The sequence below is a fragment of the Malaclemys terrapin genome, chromosome 16 (genome assembly GCF_027887155.1).
Source record: "Malaclemys terrapin pileata isolate rMalTer1 chromosome 16, rMalTer1.hap1, whole genome shotgun sequence".
Lineage (NCBI taxonomy): Eukaryota > Metazoa > Chordata > Testudines > Emydidae > Malaclemys > Malaclemys terrapin.
This window is the reverse complement of record NC_071520.1, coordinates 13,731,507-13,745,678: the sequence shown is the minus strand read 5'-3', so window position 1 is coordinate 13,745,678 and position 14,172 is coordinate 13,731,507. Positions and strand designations below refer to the sequence as shown.

The 14,172-nt window shown below is 42.4% G+C and overlaps 1 protein-coding gene across 2 annotated transcripts in view; it reads left to right on the top strand.

Moving 5' to 3' along the window:
- LOC128824750 (solute carrier family 2, facilitated glucose transporter member 11-like) overlaps positions 1-14,172 on the top strand; it is a 25,374-nt gene extending 11,202 nt beyond the window's left edge. For both annotated transcript variants that reach the window (XM_054006615.1, XM_054006614.1), the window contains exons 6-12: positions 1,540-1,688; positions 2,912-3,099; positions 3,993-4,103; positions 7,129-7,230; positions 7,364-7,439; positions 8,467-8,594; positions 9,398-14,172. In XM_054006615.1, coding sequence (XP_053862590.1) covers positions 1,540-1,688; positions 2,912-3,099; positions 3,993-4,103; positions 7,129-7,230; positions 7,364-7,439; positions 8,467-8,594; positions 9,398-9,598 — 955 coding nt within the window. In that variant the 3' untranslated portion in view covers positions 9,599-14,172. The remainder of the gene's footprint in view (positions 1-1,539; positions 1,689-2,911; positions 3,100-3,992; positions 4,104-7,128; positions 7,231-7,363; positions 7,440-8,466; positions 8,595-9,397) is intronic.

Below are 14,172 nucleotides of genomic sequence, written 5' to 3'. Positions count from 1 at the left end.
GGGGCAAGACTTTTGTGTTAGTTGCTTTTCCTGCTACAACCCCACCACTGCCACCCTGGGTGCAAAAGCTGCTTTTTTTCATACCCATTGAATATCAAAGTGGTGCAATAACTATACCTCGCCCTTCATCAGTGGAGCTGAAAGCACTTTATAAATTAGGTCAGTGTCATTATCCCCATTTTACGTATGAGGAAACTGAGGCACATATCAATGAAATGACTTGCCCACGATCACAGCCAGGAATAGAACCTCAGTCTCCTGAGTGCCAGGCCTATGCTCCATCAATTAAGCCATGCTGACACCTTCAAGTTACACTCCTTTGCCCCTTACACCCAGTGTGTAACTTGCACCACCATTTATGCCACCTCTGATTTTGGCCCAGAAACATCAATGGGAGTTGCACTTTTTTATTCCAACTTGCATTTTGCCTTGTGTGTGAAGAGGCTCCATATGTTTCAGAAAGGGCCTCCTGAATATAGTCAACTTGTAAACCTGTCAGTCCAAAATATATGCATTGCCCCAGTGTTCCTGGATCAACCCTGTACATTAAACTGTACACTGCTTACTTTGATCTGGCTATCCTGAAGTAGCAGTAGAATTTCCCTGTTGTGTGTGACAATCATTGGGGTTGATCCAACCATCCCAGGAGATGCAGAACAGGCAGCCAAGTGTGAAATGTGAACAAAGGAAAATGTAGATAGGTGAAACCTCAAGAGTGGAATGAAAAACCATCAGTACCAGAATGATTACAGCATTGGATCTTCAGCCCAGAAAGAGAGACCTCTTCTGCTCTATAGAAGTCTTCACCACCACCCTCTTTGAGCCAGACACGTTCTGAAAGTGCACTCTTCCTTCCCTTGTGCTTAAAATGTTCCAGGGAGGGCTCATTGTTCTGGAATTCCCCCATACTCCTCTGTCCTTGGATATCTTATTTCCCCATCTAGACCTGTGGATGAATCCTTCTCCCAGTGAGGAGATTTTTTAATCATGTCCCATCTCTCCAGGTTGGCAGGATTGCCTTGTCCCTTAAAAGCAGCTGTCCAACATATAAAAACAGCAAGATGGGCTATAGTTTTGGTGCATGGGTTGGTGGGAAGTTGTGGTGTGACCCACTGCCCCCCAGCACCACAGTGTGAGCTTTTGGTGTCCCTGGTTGTGGCCCAAAAGCCTGTTCAGATGGAGTTCTCTAACCCTTCATTATGCCTCTGACCTCCTGCTCTCTTGTCACATCTCAGCACCAAACTAACCTCCAGGCAGGTGCCATTCCCTCTAAGGTGAAGGCAAATGGCATTGTTGTTTCATATATCTCCTATCAAGGAGTCACTTGTGAGGCAGGAGGCCATATCACCATCACTTTCAAACTCAGCTGCTTCTCTTGCGTGATGCACAAATGCTCTACTAGCCCCGAGAGTAAGTCAAACCCAGCTCACCTACAGAGTGTTGTGCTGCCACCAGTTCACCCAGCCACCTCAGAACACTGTTTTTTGTCTTATGAAACATTTGATTGATTCATGTTAATTATGTTTTATTTTTCTTCAGAGAACTATTAGGGGGAGAGGAGAGCTGGCCTCTTCTTTTAGCTAGCAATGTGGTGCCTGCTCTAATCCAGCTGATTACTCTGCCTTGGTTACCAGAAAGCCCTAGGTACCTCTTGATTGACCGAGGTGACAAGGAATCCTGCATCTGTGGTGAGTGTAAAGTGATTGTGTCAATGTCCGATTCAGGGGGCAAGATTTACGGACAGTGCAAAGAAACAGATGTTAGTTTTGTAGTACATTCTTACTATGTTACATAGCTTAGTTCAGCATGTTTGGCCTGGAGCAAGCAGCTTGAAATGTATGTTTTTTCCACAGTCAATATTCTGTCCTGTAGTGCTGCTGGCCTCCTTTAATGAGTACCAAATGGTTTAGCCCAATCAATGTCTATGCCACTTTCTGCTGAACATTTAGGGTGACATTTTTCAAAAATAGAGGCCCATGTTCTTTGTGCATAAAATGCGTACTCAAAAGTGCAGCCTCAGCTGCATGTGCACTTGGATCCTGCGAGGTGGGCAGCCATCTCCCCATTTGTGTGGACAATTGCAGTAATTGTAGGTGCAAACAAGAGTGCACTTGGACCTGGGCACAGACCGGGGCCTCCACCTTTTGAGAATGTTGCCCTCAGTTATGTTATATGGTAAATTACCGTAAGTGTCACGCAAAGGGCAGGCAGGGTAAATATGTCGTTATTTCTTTCTTCCAAACTAGAGTGCAGTTTACATGATGACTGTTTTTTGACCTGTTAAGGTACTTATTTGTTGCTGCAAATGACTTTTTCACTACATATAGTGAGTCCAAAGGCAATAAGCATGTAACCTGCTCTCTGTTTAAGGAGACCTAGATAACTTTGGATGTAGTCTGTAACTAGGATGTAAAATGAAGGCTAGATGAAGATTTCAGTGACCAAATCTGAATCCACTTCATATAAGGAAATTTATTGACATTTGTAACATACAGATCTCCAGATGTGGACCAGGTTGGAATTAGTTTCCATTACACATGTGCTGTGCACCAAAAAATCTTAACTCCCTTAGATTCATTGGAGAGCTACCATAGAGTAATATTCTCTATAAGGGTCAGAAGCATGGTAGCTGAAACTGCACTGGTTGGATATATTCCCTGGTAAGAAAGTTGCATGGATTTTGTCACCCCTTCTCCCCAGAGTCTCACAGACCTTCTAATAGCTTCATCAAGCATAGCACAGCTTGCCTTCTCTGCTTATCAAAGGTGGTTTCTCAGATCACAAAGTCCTACCACTACACTGCTTTCTGTGACTGTCACTTGCCACCCAGTCCCTCACTCCCACAGGGAGATGAATTGATGAAGTTCAAGTGCTTCCATATAGTAGATAAACTGCACCTTTTCCCTTACAGCATTGCAGAAGCTGAGAGGTAATGGTGACCTGAGCAGTGAGCTGGAGGAAATGCTAGCAGAACAGGCTGCCATGAAAGGTCAGAGGGCAAAGAGTCCGTGGGAGCTGTGCCAGAATCCAGCTGTAAGATGGCAGCTGATAAGTATTGTTGTGCTTAGCAGTGCCATGCAGCTCTGTGGAAATGACTCGGTAAGCATGATAGCCACCATTTCATCAGCAGGTATCAGATGTGAGACAACAATGCAAGCAAGACTGTCACTTTTTGGGCAAACAGAGGCTGAGAATCTCCCCCCGTTCTGTAGGGGAGGGCAGGTTAGCCTGCTTCCCTTGCAGAGTTCCTCTCGGTGATCTCCAGAGAGCAATGTGAATCTACCAGAGCAGGAGGAATGGATGAAGAGAATTGAAATAAGAGCAGGTAAAATGGTGGCCTAAAAAGAGAGATGGATACAAAGGCTATGGCCTTGCTCAGATGTCCCCCTAAGTGGATGGGGCAAAAACCTTTTGCCATCCACTCATGGGCAGGAAAGGGTGGATGAGGAGAGATCAGACTGAGATGCCCAAGAAACTAGAAAACAAGAAAACGGGAACGTAAATGCATTAAGAGAAATATTTACATACTGGTCTTCTGAGATATCAGGAAACATGGAGTGGCAGGGAATGCCTGGCATTGCTTATGAGTGGCCCATGTCATACCTGGTACATTGGGCATAATGGAAAGGGTCATTTTTATTCTGGGGAGAGCTCTGTAGTTGATGGAGTTCTCTTTGCCTGCACTATTGAAATAACATTTCAGTTGCTTTACGGATCTGTTTTGCAATTGTTTGCAGAGAGCATTTCATTGCTACCATCTAGATGCAAATATCAGGTGTTTGGCTGCTGAACGCACGTTACTGAATGGATTGCATATGGACACTGTGGAGAAGCAGTTTGAATGGCAGCCCAAGTAGCCAGTTCTCTGGGTGACAGTGTTAATCTCCAGATCGGGAGGAGTAACATGGCGTCTGAGGGGGTGGGACTGGCAGTGGTGTGCTATTCCAGGGCAACTTCTCTTACAGTTCACTTGCCCTTTCTTTTCTTCCTAGATGTATTTTTATGCTTCCTATGTGTTCCAAGAGGCTGGAATTCCATATGAGAAAATCCAATATGTCATTATCGGCACGGGGTGCTGCGAATTGATCACAGCCGTTACTTCTGTAAGAATCTCTAATGCATTTTGCTTATGTGAGCAAACCCCACTGATGTACAACAGGCAACTTTCATATCTACAATAACTTTCTTCCCAAAGAAGCACTTTACACATTATTTATTTATTTAAATCTGCCAGTGTTTGTTTTCAGGTATTATGACATCTGCCTACTTTAAGAAGGTGTTTATCAGAAAAGAGTTCTATTTGAAAGTGTTTCAGTGGACTCCAGCAAAGATTTTTGCTTGTGAATATGACAATACTGGAAGGTATCACAGTTCTCTTGTATCCCCAGTCTCTGAAGTCCAGCTTCTCCAATTAGACATAAATATTTAAAATGTGACTTACCTACCGGAGCCACAGTAATTGTTTGTCTTGACAGTTGCTGTGGGCAAGGCCTCGTAGGCTGGTAGAGAATAGCATTTTTAAAGTTAGTGGCTGGAGAAAACAGTAATGTAGGAACTATCTAGAAAAGACCCGTTCTTTGGGTTCCCAGTGAATGCTACAATTGGAGCTCTTCAGTTCAGTTGGCTTGCCTCTACTGCTGCAGAGGCTGACTCTTACCTTTCAAGTTATGGCTTGCAGTCTTTGCATCTGCAGTCTGTCTTCACAGTACAGCATCCTAAGAACACAAGGTAGGTACTGTAAAACCTGTAATGCTCTGAAACACTGTCACCTTGTGGCAGTTAACACTAAATGCAGCACTCCTAGAGAAAGTGTTGTATCCAGCCATACTGATACTGTCCATTTTGGTTAGTTTTCTTTCCTGTAAAATAGACAACAAGAGAGAAAATAAACTTAAACAGAGCCAGAGAAACAGCTCCCGTCTCTTTTGCTTGCTACTTTGCAGTCAAAAATTTCTCTTAATTTCCCACTAAGTTGTGGGAACTCACAGTTCTCTTCCGGATGCTCTCAAAGCAAGAGGAAGACCAAAGACAGGGTAGGCCCATTGCTCATTGAAGAGGGAAAACAGTAACAGGAAACTTGGAAATGGCAGAGATGCTTAATGACTTCTTTGTTTCGGTCTTCACCGAGAAGTCTGAAGGAATGCCTAACCTAGTGAATGCTAATGGGAAGGGGGTAGGTTTAGCAGATAAAATAAAAAAAGAACACGTTAAAAATCACTTAGAAAAGTTAGATGCCTGCAAGTCACCAGGGCCTGATGAAATGCATCCTAGAATACTCAAGGAGCTAATAGAGGAGGTATCTGAGCCTCTAGCTATTATCTTTGGAAAATCATGGGAGATGGTAGAGATTCCAGAAGACTGGAAAAGGGCAAATATAGTGTCCATCTACAAAAATGGAAATAAAAACAACCCAGGAAACTACAAACCAGTTAGTTTAACTTCTGTGCCAGGGAAGATAATGGAGCAAGTAATTAAGGAAATCATCTGCAAACACTTGGAAGGTGGTAAGGTGATAGGGAATAGCCAGCATGGATTTGTAAAGAACAAATCGTGTCAAACCAATCTGATAGCTTTCTTTGATAGGATAACGAGCCTTGTGGATAAGGGAGAAGCTGTGGATGTGGTATACCTAGACTTTAGTAAGGCATTTGACATGGTCTCGCATGATATTCTTATCGATAAACTAGGCAAATACAATTTAGATGGGGCTACTATAAGGTGGGTGCATAACTGGCTGGATAACTGTACTCAGAGAGTTGTTATTAATGGTTCCCAATCCTGCTGGAAAGGCATATATAGTGGGGTTCCGCAGGGGTCTGTTTTGGGACCGGCTCTGTTCAATATCTTCATTAACGACTCAGATATTGGCATAGAAAGTATGCTTATTAAGTTTGCGGATGATACCAAACTGGGAGGGATTGCAACTGCTTTGGAGGACAGGGTCATAATTCAAAATGATCTGGACAAATTGGAGAAATAGTCTGAGGTAAACAGGATGAAGTTTAACAAAGACAAATGCAAAGTGCTCCACTTAGGAAGGAACAATCAGTTTCACACATACAGAATGGGAAGAGACTGTCTAGGAAGGAGTATGTCAGAAAGGGATCTAGGGGTTATAGTTGACCACAAGCTAAATATGAGTCAACAGTGTGATGCTGTTGCAAAAAAAGCAAACATGATTCTGGGATGTATTAACAGGTGTGTTGTGAGCAAGACACGAGAAGTCATTCTTCCGCTCTATTCTGCGCTGGTTAGGCCTCAACTGGAGTATTGTGTCCAGTTCTGGGCACCGCATTTCAAGAAAGATGTGGAGAAATTGGAGAAGGTCCAGAGAAGAGCAACAAGAATGATTAAAGGTCTTGAGAACATGACCTATGAAGGAAGGCTGAAAGAATTGGGTTTGTTTAGTTTGGAAAAGAGAAGACTGAGAGGGGACATGATAGCAGTTTTCAGGTATCTAAAAGGGTGTCATAAGGAGGAGGGAGAAAACTTGTTCACCTTAGCCGCTAAGGATAGAACAAGAAGCAATGGGCTTAAACTGCAGCAAGGGAGGTATAGGTTGGACATTAGGAAAAAGTTCCTAACTGTCAGGATGGTTAAACACTGGGATAAACTGCCTAGGGAGATTGTGGAATCTCCATCTCTGGAGATATTTAAGAGTAGGTTAGATAAATGTCTATCAGGGATGGTCTAGACAGTATTTGGTCCTGCCATGAGGGCAGGGGACTGGACTCGATGACCTCTTGAGGTTCCTTCCAGTCCTAGAATCTATGAAAGTTTGACTTTATTCCCTCTGTCTGCGATCTCTGGGGCAGCACACAGCTTGAGAGGTGGAGGAATTGTCTTTTGGAGAGCATCAACTTTTTGCTCCAAACATGCCTATTTGCAGCAAAAGGGTTGAGGCTGCAGTTGTGACAGATCCTTGACATCTCCTTATTGCCCAGCCTGACTGAATCCCATCAACACAATCCTTATTATTGCATGAGCTTTTATCTTTTTCCTAAAGAACGGGTACTGCCCCGGAAGTAGGTTGCACGCAAGCTACCATGAAGACCTGAAATAGGAGAGGGAGGAATGTGGATGAGAGGTATGAATAGCTAGTAAGTGTCCTGTGTTGCTTTGTTTCAGAATGCAATAATAGAGCGTGCTGGGCGGCGGTTGCTGATTCTGGGGGGATACAGCCTCATGGCAGTATGGGCCATCGTCTTCATGGTTGCTTTATCCCAGCAGGTAAAAAAAAATCTATTGAATTATCTAAGTGAAATGGGTTCTGGTTATGCCTCTGACACGGATGGGGATATTAAGGAGGGGCAAGTAATTATAAGTGCCTTAACCTATATTCCCTTGTTCTCTGTGGAAATAGAGTCGGATTAGCTGGATGCCTTACCTCAGCATGGCCTGTATTTTCGCCTATATCCTGAGTTTTGGAATTGGACCAGGTCAGTTGTCTGAGGTTTTTCCCCCAACCCTGGTGCGATTGTGGGGGCTGAAGATTGTACTTAGCCACATCACATTTGAATGAAACAAAGAGACAATAAATTTCAAACACTCGCTACCTGTAGTTTCATCAGCAGTGCTTGTAGGTAACTGTGGTTATGTCTCAGGGTGTGTAGTGACAACCTATCATTCTCGGGAGCCATTTCTGTTTACATTCTCTTGGAGTCCTGAAGAGACAAAGTGTGAAAGGAAACTTGAAGCATAAAAACAACCTTGTCTAAGTAGTAACTTCTTGTCTAATTTGTGACAATAGTCAGCAGTTCCTGGATTTGCTAACCAGTCCATTAGGGCTGTAACCAAGTGCTCCTATTGCTTCACTCTTTCATTGTATGGCTTTAAAGGTTGTTGAGCTCTATTATTTTGTAATTTCTTTGAATATAAATTTAAACACGTATTTTCATGTGTTTTTTTAACTGATGAGCTTGCAGTTTTTCTCAGAACCAGGCAGTGTTTACGGGTGTGTGCATGCACGTGGTGTGTGTTGTGCTGGTCCATAATGTGGACATGATTCTCTGCTCATGTCAATATAAAACAGGTGCAAGCAAGAGGAGAATCAAGTCTAACTGTCATAAAATCATTTGGGTTGGAAGTAACTTCCAATGAGTCATCTAGCCCATGTCCCTGCAACATCTCAGGGTTGATTACATTATTTTTAAGCTGCCCATGCCAGTCTAGCCTTCAAAATATGAAGTGATTCTGATTACAAAACCTTTCTTGGCAGCTCATTCCATTGCCAGATGGCTTATATAATCAGGCAGTTCTTAATATTTATCCTCAAACTTCCCTGGTGCAGTTATGTCCGTTACTATGTGTTCTGGCCGTGTTGACTAGTGAGAATAATTGGCAATGTAATCAATTAATAATTAGTCCCTGTTCTTTTTATATCCCATTTACATATTTGTCAGCATATGTTTTCTAGTTTGAACGTTTCCGACATACTATAAACTTGTTTGCAAATTCTTTTTCTAGCTGGTGTGACAGGAATTTTGCCGACAGAGATTTTTGATCAACTGTCTCGTCCAGCTGCTTACATGATCTGTGGCTCCCTGCTCTGGTCCAATCTATTTGCAGTTGGAATGGCCTTTCCATTCATTGTGGTAGGTTTGGAAGCTGGTACAACCATCTACTATTTTTTAGTTCACAAACAGGTGCTCCTGCACTGCCGCTTACAGCAACCTTGACTGGCAGAGACTGGGGCTGTAGTATCTGCAAGTCTCGGGCAGCCAGCACTTCAGCTCTGTCGATGGTGACTTTGGCTAGAAGTTGTGCCTGGAGTAGCTGTGAGCTCTCTCTTAGCCAAGATTCCTACTGCTTCCCTATAGTGATTTCTGCTGGAAAAGGCTGGGGTTGGAATAGTTTTGAGTCCCTGACAGCCAACATTCCCATTCTGTCCCCAACTTGGAAAGGTTGGGAGAGGAGAAGTTATTAGCTGCCTCTTAGCCAGCACCCCTACCCTATCCCCTAAAGTGACTCCGGTAGGAAAAGGTTGGGACTGGAGAGACTGTGGGCTCCTCACAATAAGTGCTCCTGTATTATGTCCAACAGTGAATCCTGAAAAGAGAGTCTGTTTTTACATCATTCTTTAGCATGAGCTATACTGAGGGTTAGGAGAAGATACAAAATGCCATATCTCCCAAACTTTCCCCTTCAGTAGCTACAATCTGTTGCCAGTCAGGACCAATGTTTATAACACAAACAAAGCAAGATCATATTGCCAGAGACAAATATCTTGTTGTTAGTCCTTTTAGAGGAGAGCTGCTTACTCATGTATGTAAGATCCTTAAGTCAGTGCAGAAATATTTCATGATTGAAGCTATTATATGTAGGAGAGGATTTGTAGAGGGGACTTGCCTCATACCGTGGTACGTTTCCAAAACTTTCCCTTTTTTCCCCCCTGCAGGAAGGTCTTGCTCACTTCTGCTACCTTCCGTTCTTCACGGTTTGTGTCTGCACTGCTCTATATGTCGGGTTTTTTCTTCCCGAGACAAAGGGGAAAACCTTCCTGGAAATCTCTAATGAGTTCAACAAGCGCAACTTCAAAGCTCAGACACGTGAGAAGTTTTGGAAAGGCCCTGAGGAAATCAAATCCACTATGTTATAGTCTGGGAATAAGTAAAGGTGGCTGGTGGTTGGAAAATATCCTGAGATGTCTCTCTTTTCTTGTTAGGGTGGAGACAGAAGAGGTGAGGGCTAGGGAGAAGACACTAGTCTTGGTTGTGTAGTGGAAAGTTTTCATACTAAAGCAGGAAGTTCAGCTGATGTTTCTTGTTCACTTCATTTGTTAAAAACAGTTTGCACTGCATTTCTGCTTAGAACTGTAGCATTTATTTATTCCACAGTGCCCTTTGCCATCTCTTGGGAGCATCCACAGTGATATGCTACTTTGACAAACCATTTTGAAAGCTTCTTTTAAAATGAATGGATCACACTGGATATTATGATTCCATTTATTAATGGTTTATAAAGGGTTAATAAAATATTAATATATGTTATACACATTACAGACATGAGTACTGTGCATTATAGATTGTTGTAAGCAGAAGGTGTTATAGATGGTTATAACTAGGGGCCTCATTAAATCACAATTTCATGGAGACCACGGAAATCGTAAATATGCCCTCGGGCCCCAAACCATGAAATGGTAGTCAATTTCAGGGACAGAATGAATTTTACAACTAAATTGAGTCAATTTCAAGATGGAATAAATTTTACACACAGTAGTCAATTTAAAGGGCGGGATGAATTTTACAAGTAATATTAATCAATTTCAAGAATGGAATCAGTTCCCAACCTTGAAATTGACTAAATTTAGTTGTAAACTTCATTCCATCTTTGAAATTCTCTAACATTAACTGTAAAATTCATTCCACTCAAACTCCATGAAATTCAGTACTCTGCCATTTAAACTGTTGTGGATTTTCTTAAAATAAATAAATAATAATAAAAAAAAAATTAAAAAAAGGCTCTAGTTAAAAGCCACCTATTGACCTTCTGGCCTCTGTAATAATCTATAACGTTTGATTAACCACATATTAAAAATCTGTCAATCATTCATTAACCCAATAATTCATTAATCTTTTACAAGCCTTTTATTCGTGGAACAGAAAATTAAAGTATGAGCAAATAATGTGTTCATTTCCCCCCTCCCCTCTGCTTCCCTTTCTCCATCAAAGTCATCACTTTTGATTTATTTTTAATTTTAGACAAATACTAAAGAAATCTTTAGAGGACTTTTATTTGGGGGAAATATACACCTAGCACTTAGTGACTTCTCACTGTTTTGTCCTGCACAATCAGCTTGTGTTTTCCTCTCATTTAGCTACCCCACTAGTTGTGGTTTAGATACCTCATACATTCAGATAAGGGGCACTAATGCTGATTGTGTCAGTGATGAGATTCAGTTATTGTTTTTTGTAATCCCATCCACTCAAGTGCAGCACAGAGACGTTAATCTTTCTGAAGGAAAGTTAATTTTTAACTGCAATATGTTTTCCAGCCACATAAATATACAGACACATTAAGTGTGCAGAAGTACTCTGTCGTGCCTTGCGCCTCAGGTGCCCCAGGTGTGTATATACTGACTGTTGTGTCATCGTTCACATGAGACAAATGACTGATACATCTCAGTGAAAGTTTAACAATCAGTTGGTATTTTTCAAGGCTAAATGGCATATACTTGGGAACCCTAATTTAAAGTGTTACGAACTGGTTGTATATTCTGTTTCTCTCTGAGCAGAACCAGACTCCAGTTTAATACTTAACTATATTTCTTCTTTAGCCCTTCTTCACCCAAACAATGTCTACCTCGCTATAATCCTCTCAACTCTTTGCCTCTAAACCGGACTCTGAAATAATTAATCATATTAAGGCCAATCTTAAGTTCTGTTTTCAGAAGCCAGATGACATTTTATTTCCTCATCTCAATGCTCATGTTTTTGATGGTATAAGTGATCTCAAATAGATGCCAACCTGTTGAACAATAACGGGCTGATAATCGTTTAACAGACTGGGAAGGAAAGCTCCTCCTCCTACTTAATCAGTGACTTGTTGTACACCTGACTTTTGGGCATTGCTTTTGGAATTATTTATTCTGAACTGGTTCTCTTCATGGCTTGCTCATAGTGGTTTATGTACATTTTAAAACGTATACAGCTACTTCTCTTGCACTGTTTGTATGAGAGGCACGTGGGCTCCCAGGGGTGCTCTTGGTACTTCTCATAGGGCTTGGTTCTTCATGTAAGCCCTGCCAAGCTCAGAGTAGAGAGAGGAGCCAGTCATGGCCTCCTGATTCTGTTATGTGCATCCGGCTCAAACTTAGGCCTGGTCCACACTAACCCCCCACTTCGAACTAAGGTAGGCAAATTCAGCTACATTAATAACATAGCTGTATTCAGAGTACCTTAGTTCGAACTTACCGCGGGTCCAGACGCGGCAGGCAGGCTCCCCCATCGATGCCGCGTTCTCCTCTCGCCGAGCTGGAGTACCGGCGTCGACGGCGAACGCTTCCGCGATCGAGCCGGGATCGATTTATAGCGTCTAGACAAGACGTGATAAATCGATCCCAGAAGATCGATTACACTTACCTCCGGGTCCGGCGGTAAGCAGACCTACCCTTACACTGCCACTGCAGAATCAGATGTAGCAAAAGCCTTGTTCCACTCATTACATTCCCCTGTGCCCACTGCCTTTCCTCCTCACCATACAGGGCGTGGAGGTTCTGGTAAAACCAGGTAATGAAGCCAGCAACAGCAGAGCAGCCTCTTCCAGCTTTACGCCCACAGATTCCCCCTAGGTGTGGGTAATTTTCCAGTGGTGATCTCTGGCTGCTTTGGGTAAGCTGTGAAGAGTGACTTTGGCAGTCCAGAAAATCTGGCTCATAGACAGGAGCCTTTTCCATGGTACTGAGGTTTGCTAGCACTGAAATGTTATTGTATGTTACACAGCTAATGTAATATGCTGTATATTATCCCCTGCCTTAATGGGCCTAAAGGCATACCTCGTGTAAATCGTTTAAAGCTTCATCAAATCCATTTGACTTCAGTCCGGTCCATTCCAGAGCCCCAAAGCACTGACGTGCCGCTGGTGTCTCTCACTGTTTTTGAAAGGCTTGACGAGGGTAACTGGTTACTTTGGGGGTTATTCTTACCAATCTTTGCTTGAGAGGCTACAGTGAAACTGCCTTTTCTTCTTCTCTGTGACACTCTGGCTTTGTGTGTCTGCCTGGCTCCTGCAACCTGACCAGTCCCTCAAAAGCCAAAAATGAAATGCTCACAATACGTCAGGGACACGCTCAGCATCTGGCAGCCAAGTGACAGAGGTGTGCCAGACTTCAGACATCTTTGGTGTCATGCTCCTGGCTGCCCTCCAGACATTGTGCTGTGTCAGTTAACCACTCACATGGTAAAAGTGGTGTGAGCTTGCTGCTTGGGTTAACAGGAGCCCAGAGGAACAGTCCCAGGGAAGCAGGAGCTTGTAGGGACAGCAAACTCCGCTTCCAAGCTCTGATTCAATTTTCTTTGAGCATTGCATAGATTTCAATATGACTAAACATTATGCATCTTGCCCAGCAGTTATTCCAGCAGTGGAATCCTATGTTTCACCTTTGAATCACTTACTTCTTAGGGACAGATTTTTACAGGTATATAGGCGCCTAGTGAGATGTTCAAAAGATTCCAAGGGCCTAGCACTAATTGAAATCAATGAGTTTTAAGCACCTAGGTGATTTTGAAAAATCCCCTTAGATGCTTAATTCTCTTTAAAAATCAGGCCCTTAGTGACCAGGTATTAAATGCATCCATGCTTATTAGTCATAGGGCTTGAGACTAACATTTGCTCTCTCAGTCACATCTTGTCACATCTTTAATTGTGCAATAAGAAACTTGGCTTTGGGCTGAAGCATTTCCTGTAGATTTATCTACCATAAGTGTTTTAAGGTCGCTAGCATTGTGGTACTTGTACACCAAATTGTAGCTGTCATGGTCAGGGATCTTCCCAAACAACCCCACTTTCTCTTACAGTGCATGAAATGAAAAAGCACAGTTAAAAGTTCCTGGAAAGCGGGTATCACTGGCCAGATGCCAGAACAATGTAGCAGCTTGTTTGTGTTAGGTGCATTGTGTTCCAACAGTAAGCAGGATGTTCCCAACGGTGAAAGACTCCAGGATAGTTCCATCATCTGTACAATCAAAAGTCCCATATAGTATACTAACCATTTCAGCAACCCGAGTGCAGGACATGGCCAGGGCTTCTCGTTTAGTACCTACCTATTACTGTAGCTGTTGGGCATGTCTGTGAGCTCCACCTGTGTTCTCCTCCAGTTTCTATTTATAGCCTGCAAGCCATAATCCATCCAGCTCTTCTCTTCTGATTTTGCTTATGTAAAAGCTACAGTACTGCTGCTGGCTAGTCACAAAGGAGCATATGCAACAGAAAGAGAAATTTGTTGCCAAACAGCTTCATTTGTACAATTATTTTAAAACCGTAGAGTTTAAAAAAAAACAGTATTCTTGAATGCAGTGAATTTAAATGTAAAATCCTGAATGTCTGTTAATATCATGCTGTACATGAATGGAAAGGAAGATTTGTTTTGTAGAAAAGGAAGCTGCATGAAAATTATTCTATATTTTAGTATCTGTATGTAATATATGAAAAGATAAATCTGAAAATTGTTTGGTA